The 26598-nt window shown below is 42.0% G+C and overlaps 1 protein-coding gene across 1 annotated transcript in view; it reads left to right on the plus strand.

Moving 5' to 3' along the window:
* The window catches only part of LOC143296730 (uncharacterized), a 60981-nt gene that overhangs the window by 11014 nt on the left and 23369 nt on the right, over positions 1 to 26598 (plus strand). The window contains exon 3 of the mRNA XM_076608787.1: positions 2490 to 3395. Within this exon, the coding sequence (XP_076464902.1) occupies positions 2490 to 3395 (906 nt within the window). The remainder of the gene's footprint in view (positions 1 to 2489; positions 3396 to 26598) is intronic.

Raw genomic sequence — 26598 nt, forward strand, 5'->3', positions numbered from 1 at the left:
AGGGAAAAAAGATGTTTCATAATACTTTATCCTCATGTTGGGAGCATGAAAACTGGACCAAAATAGTTTTGATGTTTGTTTTGATGCAACTTTTTCTGTCATATATATTTAGAATGTGCTTCATTTCATGCTTGCTCATTTGTTCAAGAACAAATCAACCAGCCAACTAAACACACAAAAGGACACACACGCACGCACGCACGCACGCATGCACGCACACTCACTCACTCACTCATACACATACACATTTTTTAAACCAGTACTGTGCCATCACCTTCACCATCTATTGTTCATAATGTTGTCTTCGCTAACGTCATTGTCATTATCATGATCGTTGTTGTCGTCGTCCCCTTTTTCTCATTTCTTTTTCTAGCTCTCATTTTTCTCTTAGATTTGCATTTGGAAAAGACACGAACCCAACTTTCATGACAAAGGAAATATTTTTGATTAAAATCTTCTTGTTCTGCGTTCGTGGGCTGCAACTCCCACGTTCACTCGTATGTACACAAGTGGGCTTTTACGTGTATGAACGTTTTCAGGGGTAAATTAAAATAAGGGGAGCTTCCCATGATTTCTCACACATTGTGAGAAATCATGGGGGCGTCCATCAGGATTTTTTGCAATTGAGAAAAAACGTGGGAGGGGAACGACCATGATTTTTCACAATCCCATGATTTCTCTCAAAGTGAGAGAAATTGTGGGATTGGGAGAAGTCGTGGTCTTACAACCCATATTGCTGCTTGGCATTGGACCTTTTCAGTGGCCTGGAATTCACTGGCTGTGCAGGGGTCCCACACAGAGGCTGTATATTCAAGGATAGGTCAAACAAGGCCATTGTGTGCAGTTTTCTTTGTCTTGTTTGTTTCCTATCTTGCAGTTGCTTCAGAGAAAGCATATGTTCTTGTTGGCTTTGTTGGTTGTAGAGTTGATGTGGGATCCCCAATATAGGTTGTCGTGGATGTTCACACCAAGATAATTTATGATGTTTACGTTTTCCAGTTCATGGCCATGAAATTGGTAATTAGGTACAATCTTATTTCTCTTTAAGCTGACACTCAAGCTCAAGGTGGAGCACTTTTGTAGGCGGCATTTTTGCATGGTCCACTGTTTCACCCAGATGGTAAGGGAGATTAGGTCTTGAGTATGTGCTGACAGGCTGACCTTGTCAAAGGCCTTGGAGAAATCGAGGACAATTATGTCCACTTGCTTCCCTCTTTCCAGCTTGAATGTGGTTTCATCAGTGTAGCTGAGCAACTGTGTCTCACAAGATCATCCTTGTCTGAAGCTGTGCTATTCTGGGCAGAGGTGCTATTGCTGTCAAGGTACATAAAGATGTTGCTGATGATTATGCACTCCATCATTTTACAGGCTACACAGGTAAGGGAGATTGGACAATAGTTTTCTGCCTTCTAATCTAGCGTTCACCCTTTTGAAGAAGGTGTGATATAAGTCTGTTTCCAGTCATGTGGTAGCATTCCAGTGTTGTAGGAACTGTGGAAGAGCAGAGTGAAGGCAGGGGCAATCACCTCAGCAACCGTCTTCAGGAGCCTGGTTGTGATGCCTTCTGGTCCACATGCTTTGTTGGGGTTGAGTCTGAGAAGCAACTGTCTTACCCCTTTCTCCATGATGTTGATGTCGCTACATGTGCGGTGGCAGGGTAACTATAAGTCAGGTGGTGAGGGACATCACTGGTCAAAATGATCAGCTGTGATGTTCTCCTTGCGGATGAAGACAGTCTGGAACTGCTTGTTTAGGATCAGAGCTTGTTCGTTTGAATCAGTAATCAGCCTTTGTTAGCCTTTCTTTTAACATTAGTGGCAACCCTTTCCTGTGAAATATGTTTTGTTATTTGAAATTTGTTGATGTTTCTGAAATGAACTCAGATGCACAACAGGATGCCTGTCTTGGTTGAGCCGACTGAGAGCTGCCTTTGGGTCTCATCATTTGTTTCCTGTGTCATTCAGTCAGATTTCAGTCGCACAGACACACACACACACTCAAATAGACATGTAACATTTTAAGTGTATGACCTTTTGCTTTTTTACCCTGTCATGTAGGTGGCCATACTCCATTTTGGTAGGTGTGCATGCTGGGTATGTTCTTGCTTCCATAACCCACGGATCGTGACATGGATTACAGGATTTTCAACATGGATATTTGATCTTCTGTTTGTGTGTATACACCATTTTGGAAAGTCTTTGGTTTGAAGTATTCAAGCATACAGTGATTCTGTTGTGAATGAATTGAAGCTATGTCTATCCATGATGATAATATTGCCATCATGATAATGACTAAAATTAATGTGTAAACTGAAATAACATTTGAGCACATGATTACACACTTTTGAGCTAATCATCTATGAGATGAAAATAGATTACAAGAATCATAAGAAAGTGATAAAACTTTGATGTCTATAAAAAAAATTTTTTTAAATTCTCATTGAAAATACATAGGGTGAATCTGTGTATCTGTGATTTGCTGTATGGCAGAGCCAGCAGGATCTGACCCTTCTGGACCTAGAATCAGACAACCTCACCAAGTCACATGCCAAGCACAAGTCGTCAGAAACAGAGGAGCCTTCTTCACTCACTCTTCCCACTTCCAGACCCCTGTTTTTGCCCAACCAGGGTTCCTGGACACAGGCTGTACTGGATGATTTTACCACCAACTGTCAAGAAGAGATAGAGTCAGCAGTATATACTGTAGCAGCTGCTTTTCCTGCAGCTGAAAGCCCCTCCGAAGAGGTGAACCCGGCTTTTGAAGGCAGTGTGGAAGACTTGTCATTATCAGCAACCCCTACGCATGTCGAAACCTCTCAACCTCAGGAAAACAAAAGTCCTGATGGTGTGCAAACTGATCAAGAAATGCCCATCAAAGTGCAAATGGTTTTGAAAGAGGATATGAGCACAACTCCCCCTCCCAAAAAACTCTCTCACCCAGGTCTGGGGAAGAAAGATGGAAAGGGTTTGGGAGGCAAGCTGGCAATTGACTCCAGCCAGCAGCAGCTAATCATCCACAATAGAGAGGAAGAAGGAAGCGCTTTCACCAACCCTGCCATGGAGGTGGAATGGTCCAACTTTGTGGGACAGTCCACTACGGACCCAGACAACGATGATTCTCTCCAAAGTGACAGCCAGACAGAGAAAGTTCCTCCCATCAACACACTTCCATCAAATCCTGTCCAATCACCAACTGTCAGTGAGCCCCAACCCATGATGATGGATCGTGGGGTAGTGCAACTGGGTGAAGAGTCGGTTGAGAGCACACCGGACCACACCACACAGTTGCTGAAGCCTGTGGCCGAGTCAGTGTTGGCAGAGGAGGCAGAGAAGGAGGAGGTAGTATATGTTGTGGATGAAGGTTCTGGAGCATTCAATGTGTCGTCCAAACTTGTGGTGAGTGGTCCCTTTTCACATGTTGCTTTTGTTGGCAGTCTGCAGTGATAGTAATATTCAGGTATTTAGGTACATTAAAAAAGATCTGGAATTGTTTCAGTATGAAACAGCAATATGAAGTCTACATGATTGCCACTGCAATTTTTACCCTAGGAATATCCTACTGGTAGATGTGTTATGTAGAAACAAAACATAACAAGCAGTTGAAGCAGCTTGCTAGGTAATTACCTTTACAAATGAATTAAAGACACTGTGTACAAATATTCAAGATATTTTATGATACATTTTGAATGACTCTCATTTTCATTTATTCTTTTTCTTTGCAGGTCCTTTCGCATGGGCATGTATCCATAACAGATCATTAGGCATGCAGAAATATGATGCTCACATATGCATGCACACAGAGTAAACACACACCACACACACCACACACACACAAACACACACACACACACACACACACACACACCGCATACCTTTACAAATGAATTAAAGACATTGTAAACAAATATTCAAGATATTTTATGATTAATTTAAAATGACTTTCTCTTTTTTATTTATTCTTTTTCTTTGCAAGTCTTTTCCCATGGGCATACCCATTACAGATCATTAGGCATGTAGAAATATGATGCACACACAGTACTCACACATAAACACACACACACACACACACACACACACACACAGCTTATAACTCGAAAAAGTATGTAGATTCAAATCAAATTCATGTTCCATTTAGTCTCCAACCAGTGATGGTCTTTGATGTAAGTAAAAGTTGGTCTCTTCTGAAACGGCCTGGCACATTAGATTTAGATGGGTTAGATAATAGGATATTAAACCTTTCCTTCCCTGTTAATGTTGACACTCTGACATATCTTTATCAATTGTGTATCGATAAAAGATGTTTTCCCTATAAAAAAAAAATCAAAAAAAAAAAAATCAAACAAGCTAGAGTAATTCCAATTTACAACTCAGGTTATTCAACTGACCCATCGAATTCCAAACCAATTTCTGTCTTGTCTTGCAATTCAAAATTTATCGAAAAACACTTGCAGAAAAACTTATACTTGTCAACAACAAACTAATCCACAAAGATCAGTGAAAATCACTCTTGTCAGACAGCTCTCAACTTACAGATAACATACATGAAAATAAATTTACAGGTCTCCTTTTTTATGGATTTTGAAAAAGCCTTTTCATGTTACTGCATAAATTAGAAGTTTATTAATTAACATGGGAACTTACTCATCTCATACAATCTTTCCTTTCTGACAGGAAACGGTGACAGTTAACTCACTCGGAATGACAAGTTTTCTCCCTTGCTTTTCCCCACAGACGGCCCATTTGTAAGGGTTTGGAAAAAAATTACAAAAAATACAAAATACAGAGTAAGAAAATGAAACTTTCAGAACTGGTTTATTACTTGTTGAGCTATTACATAAAAAAAAAAATCTAATTTCTCATCTTATTTTTACAGTTTTACCATATGTAGAAAATGCTGCCAATTTTTCACCCCGAATCACCGTACCCATGCTCGCTTTCTGCATTAAATTTGCTTTCTTCTTCGTCATCATCCACCTCTTCAATGTCCGACCCTTCAGTTTGTAGCATTTCAAGTACTTCAGCAACCCTAAAACGTTGCCGTCACTGCCTTGTTCGCTTCACAACATTCTGAGAAGAGCCCGCTTTGCTAACAGGCTGGCACGCGAGCAGACGACCGGTCAGTGACTTTGTCAGCGTGTGTGCGAGACGGGCCACACATGCCAGGCTGACCAATCATACTGTTCGATTGTGGAGTGACCCAGAATAGCGCATTCTGCTTGGCTAATCACAAAATCACGTGTATAGTGCGTGATGGAATTTTACTTTCGGAGAATGCTATTCCATTCCTTCATCCGAATCCGAATACGTTTTGTGTAGGAATGCGTGAGCATTCCTTCGTCCAGAGAGAGTTAATCAAACCACAGCACTTACATATAATATATCAAACATGGAGTACCACAGCGATCCATTTCAGGGCCAATTTCATTCTCTGTTTATGTCAATTGTCTTGCCTTGTTCCATGAAGTGTAAATGCTAAATGTTTGCAGATGACACATCCATTCATTAAAATAATTCAGATGCATGTAATCTTACAGATGAGCTTCAAGATAGTATTCATAGACTTAATGACTGGACACAATTGAATTATTTTGTTTGTATTTATATTTCTTCATTTACATTTATTTGTTTCATTTTTTCTTCTTCTTTTTCTTTTCTTTTCTTGTTGTTGTTCTGATGGTTTGATGTATAAAAAAAATTCCGTCGAATGACTCAGGTGATGGTGATTTACTCGCAGTTTTGTTGTTGAGGGTGCACAGCAACATTTGGGTTTTAATTACACATACTTAACCGTGACCCAACTAGTGCAGACTCCGGCAGGGGTCTGACATTCCTGTCCTGTGCAAACTACTATCCGCCTATGCGGAGAAAACGAAACTATGGCCGATAACCTCCCAGAAGTAGGTAACCTCCCCTTTGTCCCGCTGGCTAGCGCCCTCTTTTTCCAGCAGCCATCATGACTCCTGTTCCTGTGCTCTTCACACGGCTAAGTTTTTTCGTATTTTCTGCCTGTCTGTCGATTCTCTGGCGTTCTTGTTTGTTGTCAAATTATGTCTCCAACCAGGTCACATAATTATGTAGCTCAATTGGGGAATCGTGCTAAAATTAAGGCACAATCGCAATCGATTCGCTGACACTCTGGGCCGTCTACTCCTGGCCCTCTCAACAACGCCAACCCGCCGCCTTCTCCACTTCCTCCACTTCCCCGGTCGACTCCAGACCTCCGCCACCTCCTACACCTCCTCTGGTGACTTCTAGAGGTTTGTTGTCACACACTCAGGTCAGTGTTACCTTTAATGTCATTTTTATCGATCCGCGAACGCACTTGACGCGATCCGCGTTTTCTTGGCCCTGCCAGTCGGCAGTGTGTACGAGTCGATCTCCTCTATCTCTTTACCCATACCCACAGTTGCACCAATGGAATGTGCCACAATCCCTTTGGGGAAACTACACACAAAAAAAAAAAAAAAAAAAGGCAGCTTGTTTTGGATCTGCACGTTAGACTGGGCCCTATGTGCGATGCGTCCGTGGTGGCGGCCGTGACATCGGATCACGCAACCCCCCACGCAGCATGCCTCGACCGTCTCGGATCCAATGGCGACCGAGGTGTGTAGGGATGCCCTCCCCTGGTGTAGGGAGGAAGGTGGACCACTAGGGGACACGCTTGCCCATACGCGTGCACCCCCCACCCTGTCCGGATCACCCGATCCAAGGGAGGCAACCCCTGCTTCGGCACCCTTGCCGGTGACCGCTGCAGTTATTTCCCTTGCACCGCCACTGCTCCTCGCCTTCAGTGCGAGTGCGTGCATGGTCCCACCAAGCTATGCGGTGATGACCCCATCTGCCACACTGCCGAGTGCTGCTGTTTCCCATCCACTAATGGTGTCTCAGCAAGCTGCTCAACCAAACAATCAGCAACTCATCGCTAACTTTCTGCAGCAATTATGCACCACTCTGCCTCCCGGTGCCACACCTTGCGCCTGCACCGCCCCTCGCCCACAGAGCAGGTACGTGCACGCCCCATTGGAACTTCGGCAGTGCTGGATTTTTCTGCCCCATTGCCTAACTCTGCTGTTACCCAGACTAATATTGGCACTTCCACGTTGGAGTACCTCTTAATAACTCGATCCTGCCTCTCGGCAGTGCTCGGGTCGATCTTGTCTATCCCTTTATCCGTCAACACACAACAACTGAACGTCGGTCCTCTCGCAGGAGCTATTCGTGAGATTGGACCGCTGTTCAGCAACAGGGGGATGCACATCCCACGGCAAGCCGACGGACTTGTCACCCCCTCGTCCACGACGCCCATAACACTGGATTATGGCGCCGTCATGCCACATGCCCTGACCGTCTCGCGTCTGATGGCGACTGATTCAGGTTGGGATGCCCACGGCACTAAGGGACATTATAATTATTCCCCTTGCGGTCGTTTTCACCTGTGTCGGTTACGGTGGCATCGAAACACGGACTCTCACACACAGCATGATACTCCTCCCTCTACAGTGAGGACACGTCGCACCAGGGGATATGTGCTCTCAAGACACCATCCTTTTCGACTATTTTCGGCGCCAAGGGAGGCAACTCCACATTTGTAACCTAGGCGCTTGAAGCTGTAGTTACTTTCGCCGACACAGCACGTCACTCCTGCCCTCCGTGCTGTCTACCAACGATGTTTTCTTTCGGTTTCTCATTGGGTCCTCATGCCCAGTCATGGACTTTACACATCTTTGCATAGCAACTGCACTTTTCTTGCTGTTTCTCAGGCTATTGGCCACAGGAAATAAATCACAATATTTCCCCTTCTATCCTTTTGATTTATTATCACAAGCAACAATCACGAAATATATATATATATATATATATATACAACAACAAAAAAATCTATATATATATATATATACATATATATATATATACACACACATATACATATATATCTATGAGATATCTATGAGATATCTTGCTACATTCATACACATTTCTGCTTTCACTTATAGATGTGTACTTATCCCTCGGTATACACATGTCTGTGTGCTTATGGGATAGGTTCAGACGACTTTCATATTAACATGTACAATTATATTTCTATCTCTATTCATTGACATCTATTCATTGAGATTCCCTTCATAGCAATATAGGCACACTTGCGTTTGCGGCCTTCCGTTCACAATGCCCAGAACTCTCTGCCTCTACGTACTGGCACTTTATTCATAGGTGTATATACATCTCATATATAGGTGCATAGACAGGTTCCTTTCCATTGATGATTATGCACACTTACCCATTTACTTGGGTATATCTGTGCACGCTACACATATGCTTTTACAGCCGCTTATTTCTTGTGTCTCGATCTCTTGTCATTGGCATTTTTCTGACATCATCACTTGAGTTGATGGAAGTTTATATTCCATTTGCACGTATATGTATTCATTTTCATAAATTCATCCCTACCTTGCTTTCGGAGGACGACTGCACTCACAAAACAAAAAAAAAAAGCCTCATTCACGCCTGAATGTATGCTTCTTCACATTTCAGTAGTGGCTGGTCCTTAGGGACCCACACACACCCCCTTCACACCCACAGGGCTAAGAATGCCCTCTCTTGGTGCAAGGACAGACAAGGCAACCCAACTCATTTGCCTGCAACAATCACCCATAAGGCTGGGGATGCACAAGGAGGGATGAGGCAGTCCAACTTAGTGGTGCCACTCCGGACACACATGCCCTTCATTCCTTCCAAGTTTGTAAGGCATCCCTTCTTCCTCCCCTTGCCTACAACAACCCTTGGTTTGCACCACAGTGGTTGTGACAAAAGCTCCACACGGGCCCTACATCCTAGCCAGCCTTCCCATGAAGGGGTGTCTATCCTTGCTTTCCAAGTTTTAGCGGACCCAAAAACTGCCCACTGGGCAGGAGACAATCACCCTAAGCCCATCTCTTCCACTCCTCTCTAGTAGCAGAAGGCCTGGGTCATAATTGTTTTCCTCTACATTGGGAGAAAGGCATATTGACGAGGCCAGATGCGTCTCGCAAAGCACAACGAACCGTCCATTAGCCACAGGGGTGTACCTTTCTGCCCACTCATACCAGCACGACAGATGCCACATTCAAGCACATCAGTTCACCCCATCACCTTGCTTGAACACAGATCCAGCATCAACGTCTCAAACAATTGGCGTTTGAAAGCACTTTCTGCACTTGGTCTTCCCTGCCCGATCCTTTCAGCCTCTACACACAACCACTGCTGTGGTCACAGATGGGCATTCCTCCTCAAGCACTGTCTTTCCAATGAGACACTTCCAGGGGTTTCTAGCCTAGGCAGGCTATCCCATCATGGAGCTCCAGCCTTCGGTCAAGGGCCTGTCAGAGGATGACTTTGTTGCCACTCCGGAAGCAAGCATGTCTTTCGGACACATGGTTGCACCACAAGACCCTGTCAACTCTTTCTGGCTTCCTTACATTGCAACATAACCTACATGGTGAACACCTTCGTCCCTGAAGCACACAGCAGCTGTTTCCTGATTTACCCATGCTGATTGGTGTCCTAGGACCAATATATGATAATCAGTCGTGTACGACAGTCACTATCAGAACAGCAGAGGAGGCAACTGCTGTCCAGACTATTCAGGCTGGAATTCGATTATACAATTTATAGTAGAGAGTGTTTTGCCCAAGTTGCATCCCCGGTCCCTCAATCAGGAGGGCCTTAGGACTCATCATTGGGACGGTTCCCAAAGGCTACTTAGGCCCAAGGCTACACCACTAAGTCCCAGGGCAATTTGACTTCTAGTCTGAGAGACATAGTCATTCATGAAAGACTAAGCTGCAAATGATTTCCCCTTGCAATTAAGAAACCACTGATAATACAGCTCTCACCTTGCAGTTGGCCATACTAAAAACGTATGTCAGAACAGTGCTTTGATGTAAATAGCCAGTACAACACATCTTGAGACACTTACCCCCCTGCCCCGCCCCACGCCATCCCAGACTCAGTGCACACCACACACAGCCAGAGGCCTGTAATGGATCCGGTCCCCTTTCTCACTAAAGAACCTTCAGCAAAAATTTTCCCCATGGAAACCCTCTTCCATTTGGGAATTCCACCACAGAATGAGACTCAGTGACCTGTGGGCACATAAAATGCACTTCCACAGCCTGATCCAACCCAGCCATCGACTGCCGACAACTTTCTGCAGGTTGCTCCAACATGCCACACTCAGGTAGAGAAGCCACCAAGCCTTCCGTATGCCCCTTCGTGATGGTACCTACCTGGGCAATTACACAACCCTGTCCCAGAGACACCAGGGACATCAAGTCTTTTGTTGCCAAATGTCTGCCATTCTATGCATAGGCAACATACCAGTGCTGTCATTTTTCGACAACGTCACAAAAGGAGAGGGGGGAGGGGGGGGGGGGTGGAAGTGCCCATCGCCTGTCAGCTCGCATGGAGGAGCTCTACAGATCTGGCTGTCATGCCTAAGGCAAGCCCAACACGGCGACCTACCTCTGTCTCGTGCCACAGTTTCCTTCAAACACAAAAATCACTTCCACTATCGGCCCACATCCATTGTGGAATCATCAGATCAAACCACATGTGCACCTCCTTGCATTGACGCTCATCCGCGCTCAGATGAGACAACCCTATAAGGGTACGTGTTTCCTTCCCTTCCTTTGATTCGAAGGGCTCTCAGTAAAGTGTGGATTCAACCCACCGACCCGATTTTCCTTGCGCTACATTTATCAGCACAGCTGTGGTCCACAGACCTCCCCCACAATACAGCTGTGGACCTCTGTCTTCTTTGCCCGCACCAATATCCTTAGGCGACACAGTACACTCTACTTTCGTTGAATTCTACTTGAGGGATACCTATCGCTTTAGGGATGATGGCTCATCGACTTCTACCAGAAAGACGTCGCACGCCTGCGGGATGATGGCGCAAAAGGCATCGCTTCTGTGGTAGTTGCACAACAGGCCATCACAGCACACAGACAGTAGAACAGGCGAGCCCTCCACCTTGTCGCGCTATTCTGCACTAGTTGGGTCACGGTTAAGTATGTGTAATTAAAAGGAAATTTTCTATCTAAAATTACGTTTAAATAACATACTTACCGTGACCCAAATTAAAGACCCTCCCGTCCTCCCCGCTTCCTGTTCTCCCTGCTCACTGCGCTGGTGATGGCATATTGCCATCAAAAGAGGGCGCTAGCCAGCGGGACAAAGGGGAGGTTACCTACTTCCGGGAGGTTATCGGCCGTAGTTTCGTTTTCTCCGCATAGGCGGATAGTAGTTTGCACAGGACAGGAATGTCAGACCCCTGCCGGAGTCTGCACTAGTTGGGTCACAGTAAGTATGTTATTTAAACGTAATTTTAGATAGAAAATTTCCTTTTCAAGCAGTTGCTGTTTTATTCAGTGTTCCATCATGAAATACAAATTTGACACACACAACAGACAGACACATACACACGCTCTCTCTCTCTCTCTCTCCCTCTCTCTGACACACATACCCACTCACTCTCATGCACACCTACGTGCATACTCATGCATATGGATGGTTTGTAAATAAAAGTGAAGTTATTTGAATAGGTAAACCTTAAGGTGAAAGAAAAATGTTAGTTTTTTGTTGTTTGTTTGTTTTCTGTGCTTGTTTGAACTTGTTGAAGTATAAAAACAGTTTTCTTGTCATTATCATGATAATAGTGACAGTATTATAAATACAGTTTCAGTATATTTTGGATCCAAGTGCACCCCTGAACTATTCCACAGTGTCTGATATCTTTGGCATGCGTGTCCCTCCACCCTGCAGTTGGAACATGGTGTCATTGTCATCAGCTGTAATATAGCTGTAAAGCAGTCAGTAGCCAGTCCTGTCCATTGCCTCCAGCATGATTGTGTGGTTCAGACTGCTGTAGGCGAAAGTTGTGTAAAATTCTGTGGAGATATGCTTCAAGTTCTCAGTCACTGCTTTCAGACAGAATGCTCTTGCATGCCATTTCTGGGAAGAGAACCTTTCTGTTTTCCACAGTTTACCAGTCTCTGCAATCCATGGAAGTATTCTGCTTTGAAGCAGCTTTATGTAGATTTTGTAGAATGAAGTAAGCAGGGAGATCAGGTGCCATTTGCTGGGTTGGTTAGGATTCCCTCCCTTCTTCAGCATCAATATAACATCATGCTTCAAGTCTGCAGGGATCTTCCTGTTCTTCAAGCAGTTGTTGAACCCAGCTGTGAGGGCACTAATGACTTTGGTCCGGTTCCTTTTCAGATAGCCATACTGTGCTCAGACATACACAGATGTCATGTTTTGGTTTTTAGTGATTTGATAACTTTTGTAACTTCATCCACTATGAATGAATGTAGACTGGGGTTGCCTGTCGCTAAGGGGAGTTCACATCATCAAGCCAGGGTGGGTGGAGGAGGGTTACTGCAAGCATTTCTCACTCTTCCCTTGAAAATAGTGTATCAATGGAACAGGATTTGTGTGAGTGTGACTCAAACACACTGCTGTTCTTGATAATGTCAGTTGCATGCTTTTAGTTTATGGACCACAATTCAGTCAGTTCAAATGTACTGAACATGCCTACATGTGCTAGGAGCATGTCTGACAACTGACACTCTTGTGTTGTCTCAGGCTAAGGAAAATTATTTCATCAAAAATCAAAAGCTTGTAGTCTGGTTCAGCAGTGTTTCTTCCTCTCCAACTTTATCCCTGTTTCACTGATAAAGAAAGGAAACTTTCACAGAATCCTTCACATTATTGCAATGTGTTAATCTTGAAACTCTGTCCACTTTGTTTCTGTCAGTGGAGTGTGTTTTTCTTGCAGAAAAACCTGTGTACACAATCAAACAGCTGGTGTTATAGTTGATAGTCGCTGTGCTCAAATTTTACTCTGATGTTTGCTGGCATGGCATGGATAGATTTTCTATACAATCTTTCTGGTCTTTTAGAGTCATTCCACTCTTCAGAAGAAAGTTCATTATCGAAATCACACCATGTTGCCTCACATGATTGCACTCACCATCAAACTGCTCAGTCTTTGCCAACCTTTTATGTATTTGAAATGTTATTTTATTGCACATTTGTTGTTTGGTGCAGCTTTCTGAGATGATTATGTCTCAAAATTCATGTCATTTACATTGTTTGCATCAGTTCTTGATGTCTGATTATATTTTTTGTTTTATGAAATTTGTCTCACTCTTCTTTGTTCCTTCCTGTTCTTACAGCCTCACAGCAATACATGGGAATGATTTGTCCTGATCATTGCGCATCGCACACTATCCACAGTTGCTAGACCCTTGAGGTTGGGATAGTGCTCTCTCGGGAGACTATCTCAGGTCCTGGAAACAACAGGTTCTCCTGTTTGCAGTTGGGCCTATATACCTTGCAGACACATTGAGGCGGGATAGCTCAACCTCCTAACACAGTCTGGAAGGGACTTGAGGGCAGTTGTGGTTGGGCTTGACCCTAAGTTAACCCTAGTGGAGGGGGTTTTGTTGAGGGATGTGTCTCTACTGTGCTGAGTGCAGATGTGCAAAACCAACAAAAAAAACAAAAAAACATTGGACAGACATACCCTCAAAAGTGGATTTTGTTCAGTCCTCTATCCTCTCTGCACGGACAGGCTGTCTGTGGTGGCTGCTCTCTCTCTTCCTCCATGCCGAGTCCCTTCCCGTACCTTCCTCAGTGGGGGGACAGAAGCTATGGCCTCTAGGGTGGTGGTGGAGGCAGCACTTCTGTGCTCACCGCAGGTCAGGTCACCACAGCATCTGTTAAGGAGGGAATACTGGTTGCGTAACACTTACCTATGTGTCAGGTGACCCAGCTATCCGGCAGGTCTCCCCTGCTGGGGGAGGCCCATGGGTGTCAGGCTTTCCCACTATCTGGCGGGTTTCCCCTGCTGGGGGAGTCACGTGCATATCAGGCAGTCCAGGGCTGTCAGCCCGCCAGTCTGCCAGCTGTCTGACACCCAGGTTGGGCTGGTTACTGGACTTCCTAGGGTCCTGGTTCGGATGGTAACCAACCCTGGATTTGTCCCCCTCAACAGTTCCTGTCCCAGGGCAAAATTCATTTGGACACACAGGCACACATTCAAGAGACCATTCAGTAAGGTGATGGTGATACCACTATCAGCCTGAAGGATGTGTGTTTCCATATCCTCACTCATCCAGCATCACACCAGTACCTGAGGTTTGTGTTGAGGGACAGAATATTCGTTCCATTGCTTTCCTTCCTCTGCTCAAGGTGGGACTGGGATTTGTATCCATGGTCAGATGAGAGGCCTTTCTCTCTGTATGTACATACGCAATTGGCTAATCTTGGCACAGTGACAGGCCATGTGTCCCATTCACATGTCCAGAATTCCAGATCTGTGCACCCAACTCTCTCCCCAAGTCAGTCCTCCGACTTCTTAGGGATGACATATGACACGCGATCTTTGACAGTCTTGCTGACACAAGGTAGCTTCCACCAGTTGGCAGATCTTCTCTCGTGCTTGTGCAGTTCATCCTGGCCAACAGCACGCACTCCACATTCTTCTGAGGCATGATATATCACTGGCAGCTATCATCTCCCTGGGTCAGGTTTTCAGGTGCCCACTTCAGGGAGCACAGAGGCTATGTTGGTTTCAGAGGACTCAGCCCAGGGACATGCACATCTGTTTGGGAATTTGGTTCCTCAAAATGTTGTTAGCGATGGCTTCTCTGTCCTCCTTCTGGCTTAGAAGGCCCCCCATACTTCAAGTGGCGCTCTTCATGATGCATCCTCGCAAGGAGTGGGGAGCCCACACGGGCTCATTCCATGCAGTGGGGATTTGGTCCCCACAGGAGCCCACGTGGAACATCACTCTCCCAGAACTTGAAGCAGTTCACTTGGCTCAACTCCACTCAGCAGGGGAGGAAGCCATCAAGACTATCTGCCCATTCACAGACAGCACAACTGTTGCGTGTTACATGAACACAAAGAAGGGGGTGGGTGGGGGCATTTTGAGAACCTCACATTGTTGGTGGAGGTTCTCTTTCAATTGTAGCTACAAGTACGAGAAGGGCATCGAGCTCTCAGGTAAGTGTTACGCAACCAGTATTCCCTCCTGAACAGATGCTGGGGTGACCTGACCTGCGGTGAGCACAGAAGTGCTGCCTCCACCACCATCCTCGAGGCCATAGCTTCTGCCCCCCACTGAGGAAGGTAGGGGAAGGGACTCGGCATGGAGGGAGAGAGAGAGCAGCCACCACAGAGAGCCAACCTTGGGGCAGGCACTTGCAGCAGGTCCAAGAGCGTCCTCCACATGGAGTGGACCCTACACAAGAACACCCTTCAGTGGGTGTGGTGTTTGTGGTTTCCACAGATGGTGATTCTCTTTGCCACGGGTCAACAGAAGACCCCTGATTTCTGTTGCACCAGTTTCAGTCCTGCAATCTTGGGCAGTGGCTGCTTTTTCTCTGGACTGGAGCAAGCTGACTGCTTATGCTTTTCCTTCCTTCCTGATCCTGCCCTTGGTGGTTCAGAAAACCTGGTTGGAATGCCTACAGATCAGAACCTGAGATATTTTCAGTTCCTTCACTGCTTGATTCTGAAAGCACATGAGGCACACGCTATTACTACTTCTGCCACCTTTCAGCACTTTGTGCCTCGTTGACATGTTTTGGAGGTAGCCTTCTGCCGTTTGGAGATTCCCTTCATCAATTTCCATCCACCTCAGGGAATTCTGTATGCTCAGGGCAGATGGTTCCTTGGGGTATCCTTTGTCGAGGTTAACTCAGCTGTTCTATTACAAGGGCTCCCCATACAAACCAATAGGCATTGCACTCCTCCTTTTGCTTTGAATGCTACTTCAGTTTGACATGGGACAGTATATGACACCAAAATGAGAAGTTTGTGTTATACTCCCAGTTTGGTTGCATATACTTAACATGTCAAAATTGAATGCCCACCATGTTCTTAACATGGGGCGTTACTTTGCTGGCCATTGGATTGAGTAGCTCCAGCCAGAAATAGCGTTTGATTTGGCTAGCTGTTGGCAGACTATTAGCAAGACGTCTTATCACTGTCGCCTAGGGTATTCAGGTCTCTTTTGAAGACATCTTTGTACCATAGTTTGGGTCTGTCTGCGGGGAGTTTTCCCTGTGCCAACTCTTCATATTGGAGGTTACTGGGTATTTGGCCATCGTCCATTCACACAACATGTCCATGCACATGCACCTCTGCTTCAGGAGGGTGTACATGCTGGAGATCCCAGCCCTCTTGAGGACAGCGATGTTGGAGACTTTGTTCTGCAAATAAATGTTTAGGATGCATTTGAGGCAGCACATGTGGAAGGCTTCGAGTTTTTGCTCCTGTCTGGCACGCAGTGTCCAAGCTTCACTGCTGAACTGCTGAACCAACTATTCGTAATTTTTTCATATTCCGAATTGATTATAGCAGTATGCCCAAAATATTGTGTTTTTAAATATTTGTTTTTAAAAGGATTAAAAGATGGTATGCATTTATTCATTTTACATTTGTATATGAAAAAATTTGCAAATTGAATACTCAGATCAAAAACATCATCTGACTTGAAGTTTTCCAAATAACCAAAGAAAGAGTACGAATGTTTCATTGACTTTGAACACTGTGAGGTAAAGACATTTCTATTATACTTTATACTTGTAGTAGCTAGAATCCTGTGAACTAATCTGATCTGAAACCACTTTAATTTAATTTCTTTAATTTTTTGTTATTTCTTCAGATTTATTTTCCAGTTCATGTCTCCCTGGCATTTGTTGTTCCATACCTAGCAAAAATTCAGAAGGTCTTTCCCCTGAACCAATAGATCGTAGTATTTACCGATATCTTTTTCTACTGAAGGTAGTTCAGTCAAAAAGTTTGGGAACTGTGTTCTCATATTACTCTCTATTTGTATGTTTGATTTTAGCGAGACAGTTTTGATCATTTTCAGTAAACCCACATAGGAAAGGAAATTTGTGATTATGTTATTCTTTTATCTTAATTCAGCATATGACATAAGGTTACCATTTCTTTAAAAAGATCTGCAACATTACAGATGCCCTCTCGTATCCATTCCCTTTTATTTCATTCAAGATTATTCAAAACAAATTTGTTATAAAATATTGGTTCCGCCAACATTTGTGCTTTGTTTTGTGGCCAAATCGTGTTTTCAAAATCTTTAAAGGCATAAAAGACATCCTTCCAGAATACATTTTTTTCAAAACGTGTAAAATAATTTGATGCAGAAAGGTAATTACATTTTTCCATTTATGCTTTAAGTTTGTTTGGTTTTTTCTTATCCAACTCAACTTGAGAGCCTTGATGAAATCATCATTATTATTATTATATTTATTCTCATTATGAGCATTTACACATAATCTTGAAAATAAGCCCTAGGCGTTTCCAAATAGAAAACATGTTAATATCAAAAAGGAAAAATTGAACACAAGATACCAAACTTTAAATCATTCATCCACACACACACACACACACACACACACACACACACACACACACAATTCGTAGCACACAATCGTAGATAGTACACAATCAAAAAGAAACCAACAATTTCTGAAACTATCAAAACTAACTCACTCACTAATAGTCATTTTAGTTCATACTGGAAAGGGATGAGCTGTTGAGAATTATTCAGGAGGGGAAAAATCAATTCAGGTATTCCTAATCCGCCGTTTTCTATATGTATCATAGCTGTTTTTCTTGCTATCCTGTCACATTTTCCTTTCAATACAAATGTGAAATACAGCTGTTGTAAGTTTTTGATAAAATTATCAGGGGAGGTTAGTAAAGATATCCATAAGTATATCAGTTTTGACAGCATTAAGGATTTCAAAATAGCAATTTTTCCAAGAGGTGTAAGTACAGGTTTTATCCGTATTTTGAATAACTTTTTAATTTCCTTGATTTTTTTCTGAGTGATTCATTTCTCCACATCCTTGCAAATCTCCTGTAAGCCATATTCCTAATATCTGAAAAACTGTCTGATATTTGCTTCCCAACCAAATTGCTGAAGTCTGTTAATAATCCTTTTGTAATCTTGATATCTTTCCAAATTTGTTAAACATATTTATTATTTCTGTAAATGAGGATTCACTTCCATTTAACATCATCTGTGTGTCGTCTGCAAACTGTGCTATCTTATGTTCCTTATCGCCAATTGATGTACCTTAAATATCCTTATTTTCTCTAACCATATTTCCTAGAATTTCAATGAAGAGAATAAAAATATAAAGTGAAACTTGGTCACCCTGCCTGCAACCTCTCAAAACTTCAAACCACTGGGATGCTTGTCCATTAACTATTATAGCTGAATTAACTCTTTCCGGACGAAGGAATGGTCACGCATTCCTACACAAAATGTATTCGGATTCGGACGAAGGAATGGAATAGCATTCTCCGAAAGTAAAATTCCATCATGCGCTGTACACGTGATTTTGTGATTAGCCAAGCAGAGTGCGCTATTCTGGGTCACTCCACAATCGAACAGTATGATTGGTCAGCCTGGGATGTGTGGCCCGTCTCACACACATGCTGACAAAGTCACTGACCGGTCGTTTGCTCGCGTGCCAGCCTGTCAGCAAAGCGGGCTCTTCTTAGAATGTTGTGAAGCGAACAAGGCAGTGACGGCAACGTTTTAGGGTTGCCGAAGTACTTGAAATGCTACAAACTGAAGGGTCGGACATTGAAGAGGTGGATGATGACAAAGAAGAAAGCAAATTTAATGCAGAAAGCGAGCATGAGTATGGTGATTCGGGGTGAAAAATTGGCAGTTTTTTCTACTTATGGCAAAACTGTAAAAATAAGATGAGAAATTTTATTTTTGACTCACTTGTGTAAACAAAGTGAGTCTATGTTTTAACCCAGTGTTCGGTTGTCTCTGTGTGTGTGTGTGTCCGTGGTAAACTTTAACATTGCCATTTTCTCTGCAAATACTTTGTCAGTTGACACCAAATTAGGCATAAAAATAGGAAAAATCCCGTTCTTTCCAGTCATCTTATTTAAAACAATATTGCACCTCTGGGATGGGCACAAAAAAATAAAAAATGAAGCCTAATTATATGCAAACTGCATTTACTGTTATATTTATATTTTTTGTAATCTCTAAACTTGGCACTTTGATCTGATATTCTGACCCAACAACAAGAGCAGTCATTATTTTCATTTTTTGTTCGAAGAGGAACTTCTTTTGCTAAGCATGGAAGTTTTATTTATTTTGCAAACGTTTTGGTGCAGATAGTAAAAAAGGGAAATTAATCTGTACTTAATGCTGGGGACTTAATTTGCTTTAAACTGATCTTTCTCATCTTAAACATTACATTTTGAAACAAGAGAGGCAAGGCCTTCAAGACTCACTTGTGATGCACTTTTTAAAAAAAATCCAAGCTTTTTATGTATTGAGTATAATTTCAAAATGTAATGTTTAAGATGAGAAAGATCAGTTTAAACCAAACTAAGTCCCCTACAGAGTAATTTCCCTTATTTTACTGTGCCCCAAAACGTTTGCAATAAACAAAACTTCCATGCTAAGCAAAAGAAGTTCCTGTTTGAACAAAAATGATAATAATGACAGATCTTTTGTTGGGTCGAATATCAGATCAAAGTGCCAAGTTTAGAGAATACAAAAAATATAAATATAACAGTAAATGCATTATACTCATACATAAAAAGCTTGGATTTTTTTTTTTTTAAGTGTATCACAAGTGAGTCTTGAAGGCCTTGCCTCTCTTGTTTTATATGTAATAGCACAACACGTAATAAACCAGTTCTGAAAGTTTCATTTTCTTACACAGTATTTTGTATTTTTTGTATTTTTTTTTCCAAACCCTTACAAATGGGCCATCTGTGGAGAAAAGCAAGGGAGAAAACTTGTCATCCTGAGTGAGTTAATACTTTTTATAAAATATTTTTAATACTTTTTATAAAATATTTCAATCAAAGAGCAAATATTTTCGCCAAAGCCAAAAGTTTTTAGTACTTTTGCCATGTATGTCCAATCCAGGGAGTCAGATGCTTTCTTAAAATCAACATAGAGCAAGAGTCCTGGTAAATTATTATCTGTGAGATAATGAAGTGTATCACATATAAGTCTAATATTTAATTACACATACTTAACCGTGACCCACTAGTGCAGACTCCGGCAGGGGTCTGACATTCCTGTCCTATGCAGACTACTATCCTCTTATGCGGAGAAAACGAAAGTAGCTACGGCCGATAACCTCCCGGAAGTAGGTAACCTCCCCTTTGCCCCCCTGACTAGCGCCCTCTTTTTCTGGCAGCCTGCACTAGTGCGTCACGGTAAGTATGTTACTTAAACATAATTTTAGATAGAAAATTTCCTTTATCTCCTATGTATCGCCCACTTACAAATCCTGTCTGATCTTTGTTTATGAGAGTTGGCAATATTCATTTTATTGTGGAGGCAATACAAGAAGAAACAATTTTGTATATGGTATTTAGTAGTGAGATGGGTCACCAGTTTTTAATTATTCTTTTGGTTTGCCTTTTTTTGGTATACATACTATGATATTTTCTGTTTGAGTGTTTGATAATTCCTTTTTATCGAATCCTTCATTAATTGAATTCACAATAAAACTCCTTAACTCATTCAAAAAAAAAAAAAAAAACCCTTGAAAAATTCACAAGGAAATCCATCTGTTCCGGAACTCTTTCCATTTTTTCTTATTTTTAAAAGTGATTCCAGCTTCCTCTACAGTGATTTTACCTTCAAGGTTTTCTGATATTTCTGGGTCTGGTTTAACATCATCTTCAGTTCTACAATTTTCTACTGCCCTCTGTTTATATAACTGTTCATAAAAAATATACAAACTCTGTCATAGTACTTAATTTATAACCATCATTGTCAACTAATTTTATCATTTGTTTGCTACTATAGTGTCGTTTTCTTAAGTCCACAAAAATGATCTGAGATCTTTTCCCCCTTTGCAATCCATCTAGCTTTAGATCTAAGAGTACTCCATCCATTCATTTATCCCTAATACATTATAGCTGTTCATTTTTAATATGCAGTTCTTCATAATCTAAATTAGTTTTATCTGGAGGAAGAATTTTTGTTTAATGTCCCGTCACGTATATCAGTGACTAAAGACATTTTGTTAAAGTATTTTACGATTTATTAATACATTTGAGTATTATCAGTTAGAAGGGGTGGGAGATGTGAATGAATGGAGGGTTGAGGAAAACTGGGCAAATGAGGGTGAAATTTGAAAAAAAAAAAAAAAAATCTAAATACAATTACAGGAAATTACTTAAAGGACTTCATAAAAGAGAAGTCGTTAAACTGACAAGCGAAACAACTGATAATGAATGCAAAAAGTCAAAAACATCAACATTCTCAGTCACTTGTGAAGACACACTTTCGTGTACATAAGGCTTTCATCAAGCTACAGTAAAAAAAAAATATATATATGCTTAATCATCAGGTTACTAAAGCACATGCACTTGACATTAGAACAATATCTGGCTTTTTCTCTAACCTGTAAACATCGGTTGTTTAATATTTTTCTTCTTTCTTCTAAGTTTTCTTCTTTTTCATAGAGGAATAGTTTTGGTTCATATTTTCATTAGTAGGACATCCAAAAACAATTGATACGAAATACTTAGTTGAATCTGTTCAAAGTCATTTTATCTATATTTGTATTAGAATGTTCAGTTATGGCATATTCCTCTGTTGTTTGCTTGATTACTTCTTTAATTTCTGAAATATATTTTTCATCTTTTAGTAAGGAGCAATTAAATTCCAGAAGCTGCTATGTTTTGCTCTTGTTCCACATTTTAGTTGCAATGTAAACATTGAGTGGTCTGTTCTATAACCTGGAATAATGTCACAGTAAGCTACTTCTGTCATTAAAGTTTCAGGGAGAAGAAAGAAATCTAACTTACTTAGCTGTCCAGGTTGAGGTCTTCTCCAACTGAAACGCCTACAGTCTGGATTAAGTTCTCTCCAAATGTCAGTTACGTCAAATGTAAGCATTATGTCAGGTCAGGGGCATAGCCCTTGCTGCTGGTACCATGTAACCCAGTACTACCTGCCGCATGTGAAGTCTCCCAACGACGGAGCAGGCGGAGGAGGAAACCTTTCCCAACGGCTGTGAAGGTGGAAGAAGATGACCAAAGGGCAGGGGGAGCTCTTATCCTTGGCTGGAAGTCCCCCTAGGAGACGTAGCTCCGAAGAAAAAACCTGCACCTGCCAAAGCCGTCCTACATGTGGCAGTATCTGCACCAGTAGTATAAGGGATGGGGGTTCTATATGTAACGGTTTTAAGCGTCCATAAGGCGCAAGAACACCTTAAACCATAAAAACGAAAAACCCGCGCAATCGGCTTAAAAAGGTGTATGGAGAGCCAAATCACTAGATAAAAAAATGATGGTTAAATATGTGTATGGAGAGCCAAATGGTCATGGGGGTTCTGGTTCATAAGACTCCTTAAAGAGAGGAGGTATCAAGTGGGTCAACCGTTCACATATGAACGTTTGACCTAGTTAGCTTTTTGGATGGTTTACCATCTTGAATATCAAATAGATTTTTCTTTCCGTTAAACAACTGAGTTTTGTGTTTCGATTTTATGTCTGTTTTCATTGCATTGAATTTTTCAACTTCAGCCAGAATGAGACTAAATTCTTCATCGCTTATTTTATCATCTTTTGAAATAAGATCATTTATAGTGTTCAGTTTTGACTCGGCCAACACGCGAATCTCGTTGTGCTTCATAGCTTGTGACATTAATTTTTTATGAATAAATTTACAAGTTAAACCAACCACACCAAGGAGACCAGCTCCCACTTCTATTCCAATAGCTACGGGAGCAGCGGCGACACTCAACAGTAATCCAACACCCGATGCCCCAAGGGCGAGACTAAGAGTCGTCAGCGTTGTATCCACGGCTGTAGCGATATTTACACCGCGTTTATATTTTTTATAAAATAAAGTTCTTTCATCACGCTCTTTTTCGAGGTTGTTTTTTATATTCGATATCTCTCGTAGGCGAAACTCCATTATTCTATAGTAATCATTTGTTTTTAAATTATGGTAACAGGATGAGGAGAGTAGCGCAGTCTTTTAAGCTGAAGAGGTCCGATGTGAATAAAGTCGAGAGATATTTTATCTAACGATGGACGTTTGATGACACCTTCGAGCGAGAATTCTATAGAGGGATCGGGTTGATCAGATGGGCCAACCACTGGAATTTTGATGGTAATTCTCAAGAGTTTATTTTTAAGATTTCCAGGCCATTTTATCTGCAACCCTTTTAAAACTTCTCCAAAATCATCTGGCACCCCACTAAGGAGTATATCTAAAACGATAGTTGACCCCTGAATAGGCGGCTCAAAATCAAACTCTTTAATTAACCGCAGCGTACCAGTCTTTTTACCTTTCATACCAATAACATATCCAAAGTCGTCGCTGTTAACGACGATTAGATCTTTACGCGTATGATAGGAAGCCAACAGTTTACCACTATTTTGTATTTTTTGTAGAGCGTGATTTCTTCCAATACTAACATAGGGTTGTTTTATTTCAAAATCTAAATCCCAGTTATCCACCGGATAAGGTACCCACGTATCATCGTCGGAAGGAACAAGATGATGTGGTTTGTTCACAACAACACCATCAACGTTCACGTCTGCAAGTTCGCTGAATTTGTTGACACCACCATTACTCGTTATTTCTTTTCTTTTGTACGTTCCTTCAGAAAGTTGGAAGGCGTACAACTGATTTTCTATTCCCGACACATCAAATCCGTCTGTATCTCCGAGATCAACCAAACCGAGCGTAGTGCAGGGTTTGATATTATGTGTTCCTGGCCCTCCAGGATCAACCATTTCTAATATTTATAGTATATTCTAAATATTGAAATTGGTGCAACGTAGTCTTCTAAAGGAAATATTTTGAGGAAGACGGAGCTGGTTCCAAAAACTCATTGTTTTCTGTTTTGTGGCAATACCTTCAAGCGAGAATTCTATATGACTACCCTGTGGTATAATATTGGGCACACCATCTTGTTTTTCAATGGTGATTCTCAGGGGTTGATTTGCAAGATTTTTGGGCCATTTAATGTAAAACCATTGAAAAACTTCTACAAAATCATCAGGCTCTTCACCGAGAATTACATCATAAATAATACGGAAACGGAAGCCCCACAAACTATTTTGCTCATAAAAATGTATTCCAAATACAGATTCAACCTTCGAAGATTTCTTAAGCACATAACACCTCTTCTGGTATTTTACTAAATTTACATCCAACGCTGTTAAATCAGCGAACACCCAGCCACTGTTTTTTATTCTATAATTATTATTTTCTTCTTTGGTAATGTAAGGTGATTCAATTTTAAAATCTATTATCCACTTGTCGAAGGGTTTTAGCTGCCATGTACCGTTTAAACGAACAAGTTGATAGGGCTCATCATTGACAACATCATCCTCACTCACGATATCACCAATTTTTATTTCTTTTCTTTTGTATGTTCCTTCAGAAAGCTGGAATGCGTACAACTGATTTTCTTTTCCCGGCACATCAAATCCCTCTGTATCTCCAAGATCAACTAAACTGAGCGTAGTGCAGGGTTCAACCATATATGTAATGTAATATTTAAATAATCAATAGAAACGGGATTATGATTTTCATCTACTATAGAAAGTGTTAAACGTGGTAAATCTCCGTGAGAAAGTCTTTTGTATTGGGGTGATGTCAACGTGGTTGTTCGACCACCCCCGCATCTTTCATTTTCTACTGGGATTGATTGTAACAACGTAGAAGGCAATCCGTTATAGAAATTATCGGTGGTACTAATTTGAGAGAGGTGAATGTAAAGTGCTTTATGTATCGCGAGCCGCGGATGCCTGTTTCCTATCACCATTATTCCCGGCGCGATGAGTTTTTTGGGGAACCCCAGAGTATGTGCAAGACGCTCAGAAAGTTCAATCGATTTGGTGCTCTTTATTCTCAGATAGCCACTCGGAGCGTGCAAGTCTAACTCTGCACCGTGGGGGGTGAACACTTCTTTATTCAATTCACACACATTATAATAACCATCTGGGATTATTATCTTACGATCGGTAGTAGTAAAGAAATTGTTTCCGAGCTCATCACTGATATTTTTCCAGTTGGGATAATAAGTTGTTTCACGCAGCGCGATTTCTAGTCTTCCACTTTGATTAGATATGCACCGCGGTAATTCGTCTTTTTGAATATCGGTTGTTATTATATACATAGCTATGAATAAGAAAATTTACAGCTTCAACAAGGACGCGTCCTATACAACCGGGTATAAAGAAAAAAGAATAAGTTGTACGCAAATGATCTACGTGAACAGCGAATATTCTTTTACCACCAAGTTTCCCGATGTTTTTCAGTCTTATGCGAACCCCACTATGACTGGGGATATTCGCGCGATGAATGCAGCCTGGCTTGCGTGGAGAAACAACCCGATAGTGTGGTGGCAGAATCAAATCAATTTTGTGGTATGGTGCGCGACCACCGAGTGTGGAGTAACGGAAGAACATTTTCAAGCTTCTGATCCGTTTATTCGAGCCGTGTATAGGTTTCATTTTTACTATCAGATTCGGAGGTTATTGGACGAGTTAAAAATCCCGCTACCCACCGACCAAGCATTTAACATGTATAATAATCCGTTTGATAAAGCAGTTTATCAGCGTTTGTGTGCCGAATTTGGGCAGAGGGATTGGAGACAGAAAATAGAAAAGCATGGCTTTGGTTTGGGAGAATTTATTCAGGCTGAGACCCCCGGTGGGGCTGCACGACAGGCAATGAGAAACAGAGGAGAGGGACCTGTGTTCTTTAGCCCACACGATACAATCAGACATATGGTGGACATCACCCGGGCTTGGACAACATTTATTCCTGATAAGGGGTTGGGTTTTACACATGCGGGGATAGTTCGTCTCAACGATAGCATTCGCACTTACGTGTGGGCTCTAATAGGGTCACAAGCGCAAACGCGCACGAGTATAACAACAAAAGGAACTGGATTTGATGCGCAAAAACAATTTTTAGCCAATGTTGAAGATGCGATTAATGCCCCCGAAAACCTACAAACGGCGATAAAAAAATACCAGGACGTTCTCCAGTACGCGAGATCCGAAGTAAACTTTGCATTTGGTGTTGGCCTTTATATGGCCCCATCTGATATGGCATTGAGGGTTGGTACACACATTAATTATAATAATAAAATTGTCATTGCGACAGAAGAACAGAATATTGGTGTTAATGATGGATTAAACGAACTACCACACATTGTACCACCTACCCAGAGTGTTTCACCCCAACATACCCAGAGTGTTCCACCTACTCAACATCCAAGTGTTCCACCAAATGTACATGCATACTATTTTGTTGCCCCATCAGGAAAAGCTCTTCAATGGTCTAGAGGTCACTGGGCTCTTGTGCCACCTTCTGATGCAGACTTGGCAATGCTTGATGCAAGTAATACGGTGCTCGATTATAAATCACACAAGCCTTTGACAACACCGAGGACAGGAGCGGGTGAAACGAGAGTTTTGTTAGGCATTCGCGGGTGGTGCACTCTTACCTATAGAAATAAAAAATTAATACAAACATCTCGAC

The sequence above is a fragment of the Babylonia areolata genome, chromosome 21 (genome assembly GCF_041734735.1).
Source record: "Babylonia areolata isolate BAREFJ2019XMU chromosome 21, ASM4173473v1, whole genome shotgun sequence".
Lineage (NCBI taxonomy): Eukaryota > Metazoa > Mollusca > Gastropoda > Neogastropoda > Buccinidae > Babylonia > Babylonia areolata.